This window comes from Gastrolobium bilobum, unplaced genomic scaffold, assembly GCF_033153095.1.
Source record: "Gastrolobium bilobum isolate Gb01-03AN ecotype WA unplaced genomic scaffold, APGP_CSIRO_Gbil_v1 utg29882, whole genome shotgun sequence".
NCBI lineage: Eukaryota > Viridiplantae > Streptophyta > Magnoliopsida > Fabales > Fabaceae > Gastrolobium > Gastrolobium bilobum.
The window spans coordinates 1-21,388 of NW_026897809.1; the positions used below are offsets into that span (position 1 = coordinate 1).

Here is a 21,388-nt window from a genome sequence, read left to right on the forward strand (position 1 = left end):
AATATTTATATGAATATTGACATAATATATATTTTTCTAATAAAAAATTGGTATTAAAAATAATCTATATTAATACTATTTTCTCTCTATAAGTCCTTACAACTTTTTTGGCAAAATATTATATAAATTTTTATGACATTATATGTTCCAAAAAAATCAATTATTAAGTATCTATAAAATTTAATGGTTGGATGTATAATTCTTCAAAAATCACAATCACCGGTAAATATTTTGTGTTAATTATGCTCTTACATCAAAAGAGTAAAAATTTAATTTCTTTCATATGCATTAAATTAAAATTTACATATTTATAGTGAATACATTTTTCTACTTTTTTTAACCGAATAATATTTGTCATTTTCAATTTTGCTATACATACTTTTAAAAAATAATTTTGTTCTCTTTTAATTTATAATTTTTATATATATTTTAAATTGATTATACATATATATTTAAAAGGTTTATATTAAATATTTTCTTAAAAATACTTGTATGGAAATTTTTTATCTTTTTATATTATTCTTTTAAGTTAAGTTTTTATTTTCTTTTCTTTTATAGTATAAATATGTCATTTCTTAATTTTTTTCAATTAAATTTCAAATTTCAATTTATCAACTATATATATATTTTTATAATTTTAATTTTTTTTCGTTTAAACAATAATTTTATATTAAATTTAAATTTATTTTACATATATACATATATATTTTAAGATATTGATAAATTTAATGAGTTGGAAGTATAATTCTTCAAAACAAAGACTGTAACTACTGATAACCAAAAAAAAAAAAGACCGTAACTACTGAAAAATATCTAATTTTATTTTTTTGAAATGACAAAATCCTACTAATTTATAATTCTGCCAATTTTATTCCGTGATATACTAATATGCTTTTTTTTGTTTACTTCAGTGAATATTAGTAAAGTATACCGTGAGTGAATTTTTAAAATAAGCAATTTTTTTATATATCCGTTACCAGAAAATCATTCTGTTTTATGTCCTTATTTTATGTAGAATTTTTGTGTTAATTATGCTCTTAAATCAAACAGTAAAATTTTAATTTCTTTCATATGCATTAAATTAAAATTTTCATTTTTATAGTGATTAAATTTTTCTAGTTTTTTTTAACCGTATAATATTTGTCATTTTCAATTTTGTTATTTAATTTTAAAATTTAAAATTTAAATTCTTTTGTATTAATTATAATTGAAATAATTTTGTTCTCTTTTAATTTATATTTTTTATATATATTTTAAGTTGATTATACATATATATTTAAAACGTTTATATTAAACATTTTCTTAAAAATACTTGTATGGAAATTTTTTATCTTTTTTATGTTAAATTTAAATATATATATATATATATATATATATATATATATTAAGATATAGATAGATTATTAAATTACCATATATAATATCCTTAATTTTAAATTTAATTTATATGCCAATTAAGCGTAATGAAAAGGCTATTGAAATTAATAAAAAAAATTATAGAAATAAAAGTGACAAATTAATGTTATATTGTTAATTAAAACAAGAAAAGAAGACAACAGCGCCATACTAAACTTTTTTTGCAACTTTTCGTTGGGTATAATAAATGCATATTTCGATTCTTTCCCTTTTGAATAAAGAAACATAAAAGATTCCTTTTTATAAACATTTAACTGTCAATAAAGAATCATAACTGTTAGTCATTGTAACGGTAATAAAAATCAGAATAATATTATGTTGAAAAACAAAACAAATCAAAACAAATCAAATCAAATCTTGAGGGGATGATTAATATTGAGTAATGATTTCGTTGCTCCACTGTTAAATTTTTTATAGGTCATTCTTATCCATTATAGTTTTTATTATCATACTATTTCTTTTTTCTTGCTAGAATATTATTACAATATTCCATATTTGTAAATTTTATATAGAGATTAATATTTCTCATGTTATAGAAAATAATTTTTTTATATATTTTTTTCATTATTTTTTTTATATGAATCCACATGGATTTTATATACTTTTATATGTGTATAAAAAATAAATTTATCTCCCATAACAAGAGAAACATTTAATCTTTTAATATGCCTTAAATCCATGATGAAAATTCAAAATCCAAGATTTTTCTTGCATTTTTTCAGGATGAAGGGTAAGCGGACTGCAAATTCCATTTTTTGCATTTCCCACCGAAACAAAATCCTTCTTTTGACCACTCACTTTTTTCCATTTGACAAAAATATAAATAGTGGCAAATCTCAACTACTTCCACTGTATAATACGCTGTCTCAGATCTTTGGACATTTCGTCTCAAATGTTGGAGAAATAAAAAAAATTGCATATCTTATGCAATTCTATTTAATTTAGAATATATTTAACATTAGTTCAGTTTATATAAATTTTCTGACATTATATGTTCCAAAAAAATCAATTATTAAGTATCTATAAAATCTAATGGTTGGATGTATAATTCTTCAAAAATCACAATCATTGGTATATCTTTTGTGTTAATTATGCTCTTACATCAAACGAGTAAAAATTTAATTTCTTTCATATGCATTAAATTAAAATCTACATATTTATAGTCAATAAATTTTTCTACTTTTTTTAACCGAATAATATTTGTCATTTTTAATTTTTTTATTTAATTTTAAAATTTAAAATTTAAAATTTAAATTGTTTTGTATTGATTATACATACTTTTAAAAAATAATTTTGTTCTCTTTTAATTTTTAATTTTTATATATATTTTAAATTGATTATACATATATATTTAAAAGGTTTATATTAAATATTTTCTTAAAAATACTTGTATGGAAATTTTTTATCTTTTTATATTATTCTTTTAAGTTAAGTTTTTATTTTATTTTCTTTTAAAGTATAAATATATCATTTCTTAATTATTTTCAATTAAATTTCAAATTTCAATTTTATCAACTATATATATATATATTTATAATTTTAATTTTTTTTGTTTATTCAATAATTTTATATTAAATTTAAATTTATTATATTTATATATATATATTAAGATATAGATAAATTTAATGAGTTGGATGTATAATTCTTCAAAACAAAGACTGTAACTACTGATTACCAAAAAAAAAAAAAAAAAACGTAACTACTGAAAAAATATCTAATTTTATTTTTTTTACATGACAAACCAATTTTATTTCGTGATATACTAATATGTTTTTTTTGTTTACTTGAGTGAATATTAGTAAAGTATACCCTGAGTGAAAAAAAAAATTTGCAGCTTTTCGTTGGGTATAATATTTCGATTCTTTCCCTTTTCAATAAAGAAACATAAATAAAAAATATCTGTTCTCATCCAATAGTAAAGTATACCCAAGAGATCTTTGCATTGCGCTTACTAGCAAACTTCACCTCATTTGCAGTCTATCAAGGTTATACCATTTCATGTCCACACTTGCAGTATCTGTTCTCTTATCCTTGCTTTTCATTTGAAGCCAATGCCATCCCAAGCTCTCATCGAATAGTAATGAAAAACGTCCAATATCTATGCAGGCATAAATAAAAAATATAATTCAAATGATATTTTTAACATTTTCTTTCTCTATTTCTTGCTAACTGTATACAATTTGAGCCATAGCAGACTCACATATGAATAGAGGAATACAGAAACTTACGCAAACTTTCAGGATTTTTTGCACTTCGAACTAAGTTAAACCAATTGGACTAGAAACCAAATTAATGTACACAATATCACAATACTCATGCAAGTGCTTGATTACTAGCCTGCAAAATTCTAAGTTACTTTAACATGCACTACAGGGGATCAAATTTCAAAGGAAGCAGAAAAGTACAGACTGATCTCGAGAAGAAAACAAGAGAGCTTGTACAGAAACAATTTTTTTGAAAACATTTGCTGAGTAATGTATATTCTCTCAAGCATTATCTGATAAGGGCAGAACTTCAACAATATGGTTATCAAGTCAACCCAACAACAAATGGTCCTGGAGTTGTTGCTAATGTTGTGGGATAAACAAATTCAAAATAATGTCAGATGGTAAGGTTTCTGTTGAATGGCAAGTTTCTAAAGAGATATATGTTGACCTTGACAAAGAGCCTTTGAATAGCACCTATTTATAACAAGAAATGGATAAGGAAAGATGCTTCCACCAAACCATTGCTTCCCTTGAGGGACATCAACAAAAGGAACTGATAAGGGCATGGCAACTTCAACAATTGGAATGGCTATCACTTTTTCAGATATAAAAAGTCCACTCCCCAACACTAGAGAGTGTGGGGTGGAGGTAAAATGGTCGGATTCGAACCCATGACCTTTTAGTCATGAAAGAACAGCTTTACCACTGCTCCTGGAGTTGTTGCTCACACGGCCAGCGACAGGATTTTGTTTAGCGTATACTGACAGATAAACAAATTCAAAATAATGTCAGATGTTTCGTTAATTATCTTTCATAATAGGCAACGTTTCTAATTATAAGAATTACCATCCACAATTCTCTTCAGCCTACAACAAAGAGCCTTTGAATATTACAACTGGATTTATATTATCAAGAAATGTTGAATAAGATACCCAAATTTCAGTAAAAATAATGCAAACAAGCATGGACAAATTAAGCTATCTAGGTCAACAATTAGATGAAATAATTGACAATGCAAGATGTAAGATTCTATACCGAAGAAGACCAGAGATAATATGCTATTTCATTAACACCTGTTTTTATACTCACAATGAGCGAAGCTCTCACCCTGTTCTAGCATCCCAAAGTTTCACACGAATGACCTTCCAACCTGTATTGTGAAAATCAAATGGGGTATGTATCAACAATGAAACAGCACAGTTCATACTCACAATGATGCAACAAATTAAATTCCATCTTGCTCAGAATGCAGCCGGACACTTGCAAGTGAAATTCTAGGTTAAGTCATTTTTTAACTACATTAAACCTTTTTAACATGAGAGAAATCAAACAACAAATATATAAGATGTTTTAGGTTTGATGGCAAACCTCCATCACCAAATGACTCAAGTAGTGGACAATCATTTCTATTTAGGTCAGTAAGAGATGGAAGGAGGATGTGCACGAGTCCTGGCAATGCTTTTAAATTCTCCAATTTTTCAATTGACAGAGATGTGAGATTACGGCCATGCTCCTGTGATAGGATTTCAAGATTACTACACTTTTTTAAAGTGAGCGAACGGAGTTTTGGGAAGAAATCCAGCGGCAAGGTCCTTAAAGTGTCACAACTACCGGTAATGAACAATTCTACAAGGAAATTATAGAAATGATGTAGGGGAATATTCATATTTGGGCAATCTTCAATGCGTAACTTTTCAAGACAGGTATTAGAAATGGTGTGCCCAATCCTTTCAAGCAACGATCCTTCCATGTAGCATCCACCAATTTTGAGAATTTTCAAAGTAGGTGGATCATGATCAAATCGCACCTTTCCACAATTCCATACATCTAATTCTTCAATGGCTGGAGCCCAGGAAACAGAAGCCACAAGATGTTTGCAATTATAAATTTTTAGTTTCACTAAAGAAGTAAGTTGCTTTGGCAAGTGCCCTTTAACCTTGGGACAATTCACTATACAAAGCTCTCGAAGACGTGGAAAAGCACTATTAACAAATTTACATTCCCATTCTTCCCATCTATCCATATCCTCGAGGATCAAGGTTTCCAGGGATTGAAATGAAAAAATAGAAGAAGAGCTACTCCCGTAAAACTCGGCGCCAATAACCACTATCCCACGAAGTCCTCTAATTGATAGATTCTTGAGAGATTGCAACAGTCCAAGGGGAGGCAATAAGACACAATTTTCACAGTTGCTCAACTTTAAGGACACCACGTTGGATAATGAATTATCTCCAAACCAATCTGCAAATCGTGTACCACCATAGTTCCTGACTAACAGCTCTTTCAAGTGTTTGGAAGGTTGTAGCTTCTCAAGTATTTCCCTTTCTTTCTTTGAATCATCATATTCATGTAATCCTTTCCATCCTAAATACAGGCTCACAAGGTGTATTTTAGTTTGACAAATTTGCAGCTAATGCATCCATAGGATTGACAATATTCTGCAAACCCCAAATGGATAGTGTTCCATGCAGATTGAGTTCTCCTAACTGCTGAATATTGGACCCTATACATTTGCCCACATAAAACGAAGTCAATACTTGAAGATTCTTTAATTTTCCCAAATGTATTGGCGTCTTTCTCAAGTTAGTTCCTGTCAAATCAAGGTGACGCAAATTTGTGAGTTTATGCAAATTCAAGGGCAGCTCATCCAAATATTCACAATACATCAACTTCAGTATTTGTAAGTTGTAGAGCAAACATATCGAATCAGGTAAATTTTTGATTTTAGTATGAGAAAGATCCAAATAACGAAGAAGTTTAAGATTGCCTATAGAACCAAGCAACTCAATCACTTTGTAATCACCACGCAAAGATAAGACACGTAAGGACTTGAACTTGGAGAACAAGTCCTGCATCTGCATGCCAGACATCCACAAAAGTGAATAATTGGAACTCCCACTTAATGGTAGAAACGTACGTAATCTGATAGCATCCCATAAACCCTCAGACACCTTAAAGTAATAGTTGGAATCAGTTACGGAAAATGAAAAATGACGAGTCATTTTTGATACTTTTTGAGCTACTCCAACTTCCAACCTAAAACAAAAATCCCCGCTTATATATTTTGCCAAATCATTGAGAAGGTCATGCATCACAAAATGAAATTCATCTCCCCCAGATTGTTGGAAAAAAGACCTTGATAACAGATCATCAAAATATTGTTCACCAACTTCTTCCATACTCTTACTGTGTTGAGAGCATTGCAGAAAATTTTCAGCCATCCACAGCATAATTAAATGCTCCTTTTCAAACACAGTCTTTGGGGAATAAGGCACAATAAGCAAAGCATCTCTTTAGATGAGAAGGAAGGTGGTGATAGCTCAGTCTCAAAGCAGGAATAATATTGCTATCCTCTTCTCGTAAGTCCCATATCTCACTTGTCAGTATACAATTCCATTCCAAAATTGATGACGTTGTGTACAAGAGACTTCCAATTGTTTTCAAGGCCAGAGGCAATCCTTCACATTTCTTAATTACCTTTATACCAACATCGTTAAACTCACCATTTAGTTGATGATTTTCATTTTGGCATGCATGTTTAGCAAACAATTGCCAGCAATGCTCTTCTTGTAATTGCTTGAGGCTATGTATCTTATCTAACCGCATAGTTAGAGCAACTTTATTACTGCGCGTGGTGACAAGAATTTTGCTTCCCCAAGCCCCATAATCAAAAGGAGTTTGCAAAGCTTCCCATTGCATGCGGTTTTCATTCCAAACGTCATCCAAGACGAGAAGAAATTTCTTTTCTGCCAATTCTTCCTTTAATTTTAATTGAAGCATACTCAAGTCTTTGGTATCATCAGAGGATCTTGTGATTGCCTCAAGAATTGCCCTTGTTACCTTAAAAACATCAAATTCATCTGAAACACAGACCCAAACCTTGACATCAAATTCTCCTTCCATCCTAGGATCATTGTATAAATGTTGGGCAACCGTGGTTTTACCCATCCCGCCCATACCCACTACAGAAATGATTGATAGCCGGTTATCATTCTTTGAGTGAGATATCAGCCAATCAAAGATAATTTCTTTGTCATCATCTCTACCGTATAAAACAGTTTCACCCAGCAAAGATGAAGTAGGCAAATTTTGTGACACATGCCTACCTGATCCAACACCAAAACCACTAGCTTCTTTCAAACCTAGTATATCCTTTTGGCTTGCAAGATATTCTAGGTTGTCAAGGACTTGTTTCATCCTAGATTCAATTTCCTTGTCAAATGAGCTAACAGTCACAGAAGCACTACAGAAGAAACTCCATACCTTGCAAGTATTGATCTGAGATTCATCTTCCAACTTGCATTTGGAGACTTTAGTGTCTATTTTAGCAACGAGATCCTCTGCATCAAACACAGCATCTTTGACCTTATCAAGCCATGCTTTCACATGTTGGTTTCTGAACTGCTTTTGTTCTGCATCATCAACCACAGCATTGATATACAGCAGCGAGCTGTTGAACTTGTTCAGCAGTGTCTCATTGAGATTTCTTCGTTGAAAGTAGCTCACAACTTCAGCAGAAGCCAGCTTCTCAAAGGCAACTTGAAGGAAAGAAGAAAGAAGAGCACCACCAACCAATTCTACTGCCATGGTGGGAAATGGATGGACTGAATCGGAAGTAGAAAGGATTACAGCAATTGGCTATTTTCTCAGTGATGTCTTTGAAGATCACTTTCCTTGATGACTAGCCAACCAATATTTGTTGAGTCTTCATGGAAAGACAAACGTGTAGAGTTAGGAATGAGTGGCTAAGATCTACTGAGAAAAATCATGTGTAATCTCTTTAAGATATTTTCTCAAGAGTCCAGACCTTTTTATTTGTCATGTCTTTATTTGATTTGTCTAGCATCAGTTTCGTTAAAACTCAGCCATAATTTTCTGTTCGTTTCTGAAACTTGAATGCATCACATTGTCAAAGTATGCACTGTCGGTTTGATTTTGCTTATCTGCTTGTAAGTGGGCTCAATCATGAGAGAATTTATCGTGGTCCGGGACCACCATTTTTTTAGGTGGTCCCTTAGTGTAAATGAAAGGGTAAATTTGGAAAAGAAGAAAAATAGTAGGGGTAAAAAGGGAAAGAAAAAATTAGTGTTGTGAGAGGGAGCACCAAATCATTGGGTGGTCCTGGAGCATATTAAATATTTCCCTCAATCATTTTTATGTAAGGGAATAATATTTGAAAAAAGTGTGTGTCATTTAAAAGGATGTAAAGTTATGTCATTTTAAGAAAGAGAAACAGATAGATAAAGGAGGAGAGAGAGTTGACAAAAAAAATAAAGTTATGAGTCTCACCTCATTGTGAGAGTGAAAGGATATAAGTTGTGTCATTTAAAAGAACAAACACTTTTCCCTTAATATTTATAGGTTTTATGTTTATTATTTTACATAACATAACTTCACTTTCCTACACATATATTAAAGAGGTGAGATCCACATGTTTTTCTTTCTCTTTCTCTCCATTATTACGTGTGTTGGAAACTAAACTTATGTTATGTAACATAACATTAATAAAACCCAATATTTATTGTATAGAAAATAATATTATTTTTTTATAGTTATATCAAAGTTATATATGGTCCATCTGTTTTTCTCTTCACATTATTCATCATGGCTCCCACACATTTTAATATATGTATATGAGATAATTTTATTTTCTATAATATAAAAAACATTTATTCTTTTATATATAACCTTTATGTATATTTAAAAAGGGATTAATATGAGATATTTTATCTCCTACACATACATAAAACTGTGGGACTCATGGGATCGTCATATGAAGAGAAGAAAAAGAAAAAAAATATGGATCCTACATATTTTTATGTGTGCATGAGATAAAATTATCTTTTATGACATGAAAAACACTAATATCATGTATAAAATATATAAATGGAAAAGTGTTTTTTCTGCTATTGGAGACAATTATCTCCTATAATCACAAAACTACGTTGTTTTGAAGCTTGAATTAATGAAAGATACTTTGAGAATTTTATTTATTTTTGTTACAGAAAAATATTTCTATAGTTACTGCAGATAAGATATCTGGATTTATTCCCAAAACGATGTCGTTTTGGTGTTGAAATATTAAAAAAATAATTATAAAAACTATTACAATCCTGAAATAAATTAAAATTACAAAACACCTTAATTTTTGCCCCAAAACGACGTGATTCAATGCAGATAATTTATCTGCATTCACTGTAGAAAAAATGAACCTTTTTTGTTATGAATTTTACCAAAATAACTTTTATTAGTTTCTCCAAATCTCGCAGGAGATAACTTTCTCTCATGTGATAGAAGAACTCATATATAAAATGATAATTATAAAAATACAAAGACTATCGTAACTTTGTACCTGTCATGCTTACAAAACTCACATTTGGTGCGCTACATGTAATCACCGCAATATAGCATACATCCTTTTGGGCAGCAATGAATCTTTGTGCATCCGAGCCCAAGCTCTTTCACCTTTCTCTTTGCTTGGTAAAAATCCTTCGCCAAATTATTTTCTTTAGGAACAACCTGACGCATGAGTTGCATCCAGCCATTGTAAGCAGACTCACTCATATGGTGATCACTCTTCAACTGTAGTGTTGCTAGGGTTGCTGATAGCGTTGTATGTTCAGTATGTTGAATATGTTCACAACCTTCCCATAATGGACGTTGAGCATCTTGAAGCATGTTGTAAAACCTTTCCGCTTCCGGATTAGGATCCTCTGCCATGTAGGATGGTTCGACATGAGTATCGGGTTCAAAATTTTGCCCAATCGACGGTCCCGCAGCATCCATAACCAACTGTTCATATTCATTGAGGTTGTTTCGCTGGCTAGTTTCCCCATAATAACCTCCTTGAATAGCATGTGCCTGCCGAATTTCCCCATGGATATGCCAACATTCATAGTCCGGCATGAAGCCCTTTCTACACAGATGCTCCCTGACTTGGTCTGGCGTTTGAAATTTAAAACACTTACATTTCACACACGGACAAATGATAACGTCACTTGATGTACCTATTTGCTCCAGAGAAAATTGGATGAACGTTTCCAAACCCTCCAAGAATGCTCGAGTTAGTTGTCTTCTATCAGTTAGACGATTGTACATCCAACTCCTATCATGATCGTCTTCCATACTCCTGATTATATAGTAAGTGTGGAATTCAAATACCAGCAAACACCGAGTAATTGCCACATACATGATGCAACTTACTGCAGCAAGTGGCAAACAAACACATGCATTCAACAATTCCAGCAAGCAACCAGAGAATGAGGGTAGTACACCAGATAATGGAGACATGCATTTAGGGGGAGCAAACAAAGAATGGGAAAGTACACAAGATAAGGGGGACATACTATGCAACATGGGGCATTACATATATACAGCTATGTCATCACAATACAAGCATGCAATTATTTTTCATTCAAAGTTTGTTACCTGAAAGACCTAAAGTAAAAAATCTCAGCGAACGGTCGATGCAAATGTGCACAAGAGAATATATGGCGAAATGTCTCCAACTGCACCAAATAAGCCAACCATTTGTTATTAAAAGATAATATACTATTCCCCCACAAGTGGAGATCAAACCACCCCACCGCTTCTCTTTCAGCACACACAACTTTAAGTTATTTTTCTGATCTTGTTATAATTATTGCTCCTTTTAGATATAGATAAGATCATAAATATCTAAAAGAAGTTGTATATATACTGAAATATCTACTACAAATATTGTATCATTCTTAAAGATAATACAATCTGTGAGGGCAAAACCATGACTTAGGATGCACCGAATCCAAAATTTAATAATGATCGTTCCATATCATGACATATATATAAATAGCAAGCATAAAAGATCCCTGGCTTTTACCTTGAGGGACTAAGGAAATTCTCTTTGTATTAGTGGTGGAGTAGGTGGGTTCACCTTTACCTCTTTTGGAAAGATCTTTTATTACTTTAGATAGTGGCCTATCTGGAGTATAGTATCCCTTAAAGAAACTGCTTGAACTAGAGGACTAGATGGTTTGATTATAGACAAAACAAAGTAGGACTTGTTATAATCAGATCATGGAAATTGTGTAGATGTGAGATAAATTGTTTTTATGCATTATATGTTGAGCATTGATGGTGGGGTCCTTTAGGCTAGGTTAGGAGAATAAGCAAATTTTTTTAATAATAAAAAAATAAAAGATAAACATAAGCTACGTTAGATTCAATTTGAGTTTAGTTTAGTTTTTACATAAATAGGTATCCCTCTTCGTATTATGTGCTTTGTGGGCCTTGTTTACTATTACTTTAATTTTCTTTTTTAACAAATAAAACAAACATAGCAATATAATAATTGTCTTTACATGTAGCTAGGCTTCGTTGCTTTTCTTTAAGATTAGGCTAGGTGTTGCTTTTCATTAAACATTGTATGAATAAATAAAAAGTACCTGTATACTACTTGCTAAAACAATACTATACGGCTAAAACAAATAATATTTATTTCCATACGTGCAATATAGTACATTTATTACAGAATTATGTTCATAAAAGAGGATGAATTACAAGGTACCTAAATAAACAATGATTTCTAAATTCATTGTATAAATTGACGCATCTATTTTATAAAACAAAAAATCTAAAAAAACAAAAACAAAAAAGCACAGAAAAACCATTTTGGCCACTTCGAAAGACCAACCATTGTGGCACAAAAAAAAAATATATAGAGGCCATTACAAGAAAATATATAACAAGAAGCGCTAAACAAGTATGACAACTATATGTTTTATTTGTTTCTTTACAAGAAAATTTATTACAAATGAAATTCAACTAATTACATCAAATTTACACAAGCATAAATTGGATGAGATATGTCATATCTACGCACAGGAAAAAAAATCAAAATAAAAGCCAAAGTACTTTAATACACAATAACGACCATAGAAAAGAAGCACATAAATTATAAACTTGATGGGATATAATCACATACCTCTTTTAGTGCGTCCAGAAGTGTAGATTGTGATGAATAAAAAGGAGGAAGATAAACGACACTGAAAAAAAAGGGGAAATGGAAAGTGTCTAAGAGGCAAAACCCACGTCGTCTGTTCTGACCCTCTTTTTCTTTATCTAAATAATAAATTTAGATGCTACCAATAAGTAAGTTACTTCACTGATTTCATGTAGTTATACTCTAGGGATCTATATGACAGAAATTCAGAAAGCACGATTAAATAGGTTCTTAGCCTTATATTTTATTTGTGTTTTCAAATAGGTCCTTTGTAGTTTAGCTAAAGTTAATGACCATTAACAAGAACTACGGACCTGTTTAAAACTTTTTAGAAGTATAAGGACTCTGTTAAAATCTCTTAATCATATTTGAATATTTAGTGAAATATGCAAAAATAAGATTTTGCACGAGGATTGTTCTCGTGCTAAAGTGATTTTATAACGACCTATACACCTAACAGGTCCATGGAAGTTGTAAAAATTAACAATTATTAGGCTTCAAGCCTTTGAACCATATAAGAGATCATGCTATCAGCGTTCAACAGCCGTCATGATTTCTTTTTTCCTTTCTATTTCAGCTTAGCTATACCATTAGAGGACATATCATGTATATTTAAATCGAGTCTTGGATCATACAACAGTCAAGACCCGTAAAGCAAATGAATAACTATCACTACATAGCTGGCAACTTGGATCAGTATCTTGATGCAGAGGCCACCTGAGGTTAATGCAAGTAATGTTTGTCACATGCAACATGAAGAATTTTGAGAGCATAGATAATCATAACGAAAAAGTTGGCACACTGCAAGACAATATAGACTAATTAAGGTCTCATACTAGAGAATGTGGAAGGGAAGTGTAGTAGCCTATAACAAAAAGTACTTTCCTTACTCAATACCAAATGCTTAAGGTCCAAGCTAAATAATTGGATCTTGTTAAATGAGACAATTTCGATTCTGAAAAAGCTTCACTTGGTTAACCTTTGAAACAAGGTGTGAATATGTCATGGCTTAACCTCTAAGATCCTGAAATCTCACCACTCTATTTCACCATCCAATTCACCCTTAGGTTCCCATTTAACATAAATACTGTCCTAAACCAAACATCTAAAATCCTTAGACTAAACATTAATCATGATAAAATGAAAATCAGAAGCTTAAACTTTTTTCTCTGACCATGTCTGAAATTTATTTTGCAAACCATATCTTCCTGTTTCACACTACAACTCATTGATGATTGTGAACCATCATCTATCACCAAAGAAACAAAGAACCCCAGTCAGTACACTAATCTCATGGCTCCATGTTCAAAACACTATAAAATAGCAGAAAACATGAAGAATTGAAAGAGGGAGGGAAGCAAATTGAAACCCAAAGAAGCAAAAAAAAAGAAAGAAAGTTCAGAGCTTGGGAGGAAACTTGTAACCCACTCAAACAAAGGAGCCTTGAAAATAACTAATCATCAGCAAAAAGAACAAGACAAAGAAAAGGACTCGTTAAAATCTAATAGAAATCCAATTCTTGACAGCTGGATCACGTGTTAATGAGAATTAAAGAGTGTAACTGAGCACACAAGGTTTTATTGAGTAAATTCGTTTGCATATGCGGTGCCCTCATACATGAATTTGAAATTACCAAGACCATTTGATGGCCAGGAAGTTGTACCAGTCACATAATTTACATTCCAAAATCCAAAAGTACTGCACTTCACATACTGTATCTCTTAATTAGGACCTCAATTCGCTTATAATGATACTTTGTTCCCCACATTAGGGTGATCATTGACAAGCCGCTAATTGCATACGTGTTATCTTTCAAACTTGTTCAAAGAGGATCTCAGACAATTAATTATTCAAGTTATATTATTTCCTACCCCTCAATCCACTATCCACGATTGAATTTCCTTAACGACAATTAATTATTCATTTTTATATGTTTAGACCCATGAACCTAATATCTTTATGTTCCTGTCATAAAGTAAAAAAGTACTGCATAATGACTAGAGTTTCTCGAGCTTTTTGATATATTTCGAATTATATAAATATAAAATACTGATGCATGTGCTAACAGAAAAACAATGTGAAGAACCTGCACGTTGAGAAGATAAAGACCACCCAAGCAACCCACAAGAATTATGATAGTAAAACGACAATATGGTGTCATTATCAACACGGGGTCCACTATTAATCTACCCCTGGCCTGGCTTTCTTTAACTTTTTTTTAACAACCGTAGGGAATCTATATATGCTTGTAAAACGAAAGAAAGAAAGCTACCAGTATCAATTAGTTGAGAAGGGGTCACCGCCACGGGACACGGTGGTTGCGAAGAGAGGCGAACGGAAAGTGGAAAAAAAGTGCAGAGGAAAAGTGAAAAAGAATCAGATATTAGGGTGAAGAGGTGAGCTATGAATATGGACAACTCATTACCTTGGAAGAGGTGAGCGCCGGACGGACCACCGGAGAGACCCACTTGAAGGCCAGAGAGACCGTAAGGAAAAATTGAAGGGAGACCCACTTGAAGGAGCCAAACAATTGGAGAGGGAAAGGAGGGAACTATAATATTGGAGGAAAATGTGAGCGGGAGAGGAAAAATTAGAGGTACCATGCGATGCAGTGAAATTGAGAGAGAAAGGGAAAAGAGAGGGATTTTTTAACCTAACACCTATATCCTAAAACATAGAATATAATCTAAAAAAAAAAAAATTATACACAATACGTAAACAAAACAAAAACATAATCAAAAATAATAAGAATAAAGACTATAAAATATATATATATATATATATATATACAATAGAATATAAATATCAAAAATAAAAAATTAAATAATAAAAATTATTCTATTAATAAAATTCACAATTATAGTGAAATAGAGAAATACTAATATAGTTAAATAAAAGCGAACAATCATAATATTCTGTAGCAGAAATCAATAAAAATTTGTGAGTCTTACACTCACAATGGTTATAAGAAATCTTGAAACTTACTTACTTTCCCTCGCAAATAACTATGAAATTTCTAAATTTAAAAATTTTGCCAACTTTTTTTTTGGTAAACATAGGATTGCCAAAATTTAAAAATTATATATGTGTTTTCTGTTTTTGTTTCCTCCTCACCATATAAAGCAGTGTTTTAAAATTCCCCACCCAGCCCCCCGGGTTGACCTGAGTCAACCTTGACCCATTCTGTATGAGGGTTGGAGTCACAAGTTAGACCCTCTATGCACATCGACCCCTCCGACCCCCAAAGTCGTTAAAGCCCAACTACAAAGACCAATGCCTTTTTTTGGTGGCATCGGAAGCATGTGTCACTTTTTATTTAATTTGTACAGTTATGATGACGAGGGTGGATGGAAAAAGAATCTTTCAGACATTTTTTTCTACTTCTCACTATTGAACAATTTTTACACACACCTTAAATATCAACCTATGTAGCACCGATACAACACGCGACACATGACACGACACGACACGACACTCCGACACGTCAATCCTAAAAAATTATAGATTTTGACACGTTGGAACATGTTTTAATATTAAATAATAATTTTAATTTATATAGTGTATATTTCATTTAATATTTAATAATTTAATAAAAAATAAAACTAAATTAATAATACACATCAACACGTTATAAAGATGGAAGCTTTAATAAAAAATAAGAACTGGGATGAGAGAAAGATATAATATCAGATAGAGAGATCAAATCATATTAGAGAGAGATCAGAGAAAAGAAGATACAACAAAAGCGTGATAGGAATTAACAACAATGATACTGAGATGATCTTTTATATACTTAAGGGGAAAAAAGAAAAAAAAATTGATATGATCAGGTGGAAGCTTTATTAATATATTTTAATTTTTTTTTTAAAAATTATAAAAAAAAATTTAAAAAAATTACCATAATGCCATTTGACCGTGTCGAACACGGTCAAATTCGCGTGTCGGAATGGTCAACGTCTCGGAAAAAGTTGACCGCGTGTCCGACAGCGTGTCGGAGCGTGTCGGACACGACTCTCCCTGTTTTTACAAATGTCTGTGCTTCCTTGATATCAACAGAGTCATATCTTTCCTATGACTAGCTGACATAGGCACTACTGTCACTACATGCACTCAATGTCTGCCACAAAGGATGCGGCGACATATTTAATGACTTTTTCTCACACGCATGATGCGGCGACCAATTAATGCCCTTATCCCTTTTACATTTGATTTATATATTATTTTTGAATTTTGTGAGGGAATATATTCTCTTTTTCCCTCGCAATTTGGGAGGGAATATATTTCCTCGCAATTTACGAGGGAATTTGTGAGGGAAATTGTGAAATTTCAGTTGCAATTTTCAGATCATAAATTTTGCGAGGGAACTTCCGTCGCCAATTTTTTTCCTCGCTGTTTCCGTCACAGACTTATGATTCTTGCGAGGAATTCAATTTCCCTTGCAAATTGCGACGGAATTGCGACCGAACTGCAAGGGATTCTACGACGGCAATGTAGTAACGGAAATCTTGCCTATTTTCCCTCGCAATTGTTTTTCCTTGCAAATTCTGTCGCAGTTTGCAAGGGAATTTTTCCCTCACAAATTTCCCTTGCTATTCGCTACTTTTCTAGTAGTGAGACTATATGCTGTTAGGAAGCATAAACCCTTGTCTTTTGACCGATGCTATGATCCATTGATGGCTGCAGTCCATACACAAGATATTTAAAGTCATGAGATGTCATGACCCTCTGAAACTTCTATTTTCTGTTTATATGCTTGAGGGTGAGGCACATGACTGGTGGACCAACACTTATAAATCTATAGAGAGGGAAGGCCGAGAAATCACTTGGCTTGTATTTGAACGTCTGTTTCTTGAACCTACTTTTCTAGGGAGGCTAGTGAAAGGAAGCAAAATGAGTGTAATGAGCTGAAGCAAAGATCAATGACCATTGATCAGTATCTTGCAAAATTCAATTAATTGGTGAAGTTTGCTAATTATGGCCAAGCGTTGCCATCTATAGAAGATCAAACTGCTAAGTTTAAGTGGGGGCTAAATGAGAAAATTTTTAGAAAGGTTGCTAGTAATGGATCTAGATATTTCACAACTCTAGTGGAGCAATGTTGAAAGGTTGAAGACGTCTACAAGGTGCTGAAGAGTAAGAAGACTTCTAAGGTGTAGGTGTCTGATTCTACTAGAGCAATTGACTCTGGTTATTGGAAAAATAAGAAAGTTGAAGCAAAGAACAAAGGAAAGAAGTTGCAAGTTAATTAGTCTATGGATAAGTTCAAAAAGCTCGGTAATCCAAAGAATACTTCTTTTGAGAAACTTTTTTTCAAGTGTGGAGGGTGTGATAAAGACCATTGGGGACAATGTTCCATTGGACAACTGATTTGTTATAAGTGTGGAAAGACTGGCCATTATTCTCTGGAATGTCCTCAACGTGACATGAGGTTTATGCTGCTCAAGCTCTTGTTGTTCCAGTTGCTAAAAATTGATTTGTTATAAGTTTCATGAAGACATCTCTTGCTAAAAATGGCTACAACTCTAAGTTCCAAGCTAACCCTTTCTCTCCATGAAGCCACGACCAACTTAAAGGAAAGAAAAATGAAAAATGAGCATGGGAGACTTACACCACAAGGCTGCCGACTTAGATTAAATAGGTAATAAGGAAGCTTACTTGTTTCTTTATTGACTTGTCAACCCCTTTAGTTTAATTTCCATTGGCTGATTTGATAATTCACTTAAGATCAATAAAAGAAAGAAAGATACAGCTGCAAATTGGAAGTGCCAACCGACTTATATGTTAAAGTTTTAACCAATTAATCCAATTCATAAGTCCTTGACTTTTCTACACATAATCTATTCTCATTGGTTGTTTCTTACACATCCTTGAATTTACTTTCATTAGATACTTAACATACTTGAAAAGAAAGAAAGTAATGTAGATGAGGCTTAAGGGAAGTAACCGACCAATTAATTGAAAATAACTAAGTAATTTAGTTTCAAAGTTCATTGATTTTACAACTTCCTTTTAAATTCTTATTGGTTTATAATTAATTTATCTTTGACTTAATTTTAGTAATTATTATAGACATCATCTAATTAAATTAAAGGTACTTTAAACCCACTAATTTTGCTAAACTATTTTATTATACATTATAAATAATAATTAGACGACTTATTTCATCTAACTATTAAAATAACCCTAATCTTTTACTACAATAGCATCCATATCCTCACATATAATCCATAATAATATTTGGGTCTCAGTAGACTTGTCTGGCATGAACTAAATCCTTAAACTAATTATCATATTTATTATAACACCTCACATATTTAAAATATATTATTAATGATTGAATTGTGGATTAGAGGATTTAATTAGTGAAAATCCTGAATTTCAGGTGAAAATACACTCGAAGGGAAAAATGGTAATTTGACAATTTGAGTAACCCTAAAATTATGAAATAGTATAATTAGACATTATTTGATAAAAATATTATTGAATTTGGATTCAGAACGAAATTTGAAAGTGGATAGATACTTTTTTGGAAAATTGATGAATAATGATTTTTACCAAATGGAATACCGCAATATAAGTTTACTGAAAAACTCGGAAATGAAATTATTGTTCTGGGTTTGGATATATGTTGAAAGGGGTATTTAGAATCAACAAAAATTAACTGAGGAATTATTTGAGGAATTTTGATGGTTTTTGGAAAAATACAATTAGTGTGAGTATAGGGGCAAAATGAAATTATGCAAAAATTATCCAAATCTTTTAAATAATGTAGTGTGACATTATAAAACTATAGTTGTGTATCTTGAATTCAAGAAAATACCTAAAATTTTTAATTATTCAAGAATTCAAGTAGAATAATTAAGTAAATTGAATTTAGATATTTTCTAAATTTTTTCAAAAAGTCAAATAAAGTGACTAGGCGTATTTAATCATGAAATCAGCCATTTAAACTCATCTTCTTCCTTCTCCTTCAGGCCTTGGCTGAACCCACCATTGAAGGTGAGCTTGGATTTGCAACTTTTTATTTTGACACTGAATCAAGAAAGTTACAACATAAAAAATACCCAAAATTACTTGGTGATCAAAAACCCTAAAAGAAATCCTTAAGAAAGTGAGTGGTGAGGAGATCAAAGAGCTTGAAGGTGGCGGTTTTGTGAGGTAAGAGTAGCCATTGTTGGTGGTTTTTGTTGCTTGGAAGCTTGTATATTACTTTCTTGAAGCCTAGGAACTCATTGATGGTAAGATTCCTCAATTTCACTTAGTTTTTCTTATAGATCGAAATTTTATACATAATATGATGTGTATGTTCGTGGGTATGCTTAGAGAGATTTTATGACTATGTTCCTTTGGAATTTATTGTTAGTATGGATAAATAATCGGTAGAAATCCAATAAAAATTTAAGTGATTTTGGTGTCAACACTTAGACACATTTTCAAGGATGAAAAATTGTTGATTTGTGAAGGAAGTCTTTGATGGATGATGTGATTGATTGGTGGTTGTTTGAATAATAAATTATGAAGTTTAATAAGAGCTTTAAGTAGGTGAATTGATTGAAAAATCCATTGATTCCCTTGATGCATACATTCGGCTATATTGGAATTTTTAGGGAAAATGATGTAAATTGTGTTGGGGCTTGATGGAAGGTGTGTGAATGTATTGGTGATTTGGTTGATAAGGTTGTTTAAGTGATGGTATTGATTTGTTGAAATTAAAACACCTTGGAAGACATTTTTGCCTTGTTAGCACTGAGCTGTATGTTTGTGTGGGAGGTCATTTGTAAGAACTTGCACCGCTAAATAATTTTCAAAATAACATTATCGATGCCAGAGCATGGATTTGATAAAGATTGTGCATAATTATGATAAGATGATTATTTAGAAAATTTAATAATGATTAAAGTCGTTTTTCTGATGAAAAGTGCATATACCGATTTTGCTTCGCGGTATAAATGCGTACCAGTGAAGTATTCAGAAAAATTATAATAAAAATACGATAATTCCTAGAAAAATGTCTAGGTTAAGAATATGAAGTTTGGAAGAAAAATAATTAGTAGAGCTATTAAAACTAATACCGATGGATTAAGTGAGTGCACCTATAAATAGAACCTGCACACAAACCAAGGTCAGATTCTACACATTCCTACATGCCTCTCATGCTGCCATAGTGTTCTCCACCTTGTCAACACACTCTCCTCTTCAAGAACACCTCTATACACCATTTTTATTTTTCCTTGAGTTGATCAACCATTAACATAACTTGAAAGTAACCATCTTCAGACAGAAAGATACCTTCTTGGGGGTGTTGTAGCTGCTGGGTTGGGAAGTGTGGGGTTGTCTTTTGGCTTGGGGTGTGTTTGAGTGTTCTGAACCACCATTGAAGCTCCAAGGAGTGAGTTTAGTGAAGAAAGGGCCAAGCTTGGAAGCTTAAATTTGTGCATCTTTGCCTACAGTACCTAAGAGTGGATTTTCCAACCTTAAGGACCCTTCATTTTCTGGTGCAGAGCTTTGGGTACATTCTACACCTTTCTTCTTGAGTTTTTATAATGAGCTTGATGCATGTAATAAGAGAAAGTTGGTAACCTAAATGTAAAAATGGTATAACATGCCTAAAAATGCATGCTTGAACGTCTGGTGTCATAAAAAATCGAAGCCTTGATGGATATCTTCGCGAAAATGCAAAACTGCATTATGTTGCGAAATATCCGGATATGATATCCGGAAATGGATATCGAGATATTGGGTTTGTGATATCTGGATATTGACCCTGTGATTTTCGGATATTGAT

General features: G+C 32.0%; 1 protein-coding gene and 1 pseudogene across 1 annotated transcript; both read right to left on the reverse strand.

Moving 5' to 3' along the window:
- Positions 1-5,877: 5,877 nt before the first annotated feature.
- On the reverse strand, positions 5,878-8,329 carry LOC133310501 (putative disease resistance RPP13-like protein 1; annotated as a pseudogene).
- Positions 8,330-9,919: 1,590 nt separating this feature from the next.
- On the reverse strand, positions 9,920-14,698 carry LOC133310502 (uncharacterized). The gene is made up of 4 exons (XM_061511435.1): positions 14,690-14,698; positions 12,586-12,646; positions 11,052-11,131; positions 9,920-10,752 (listed from the first exon to the last, which is right to left on the reverse strand). The coding sequence occupies exon 4, from the start codon at positions 10,746-10,748 to the stop codon at positions 10,008-10,010; it is 741 nt and encodes a 246-aa protein (XP_061367419.1). The 5' UTR covers positions 10,749-10,752; positions 11,052-11,131; positions 12,586-12,646; positions 14,690-14,698; the 3' UTR covers positions 9,920-10,007.
- Positions 14,699-21,388: the final 6,690 nt, after the last annotated feature.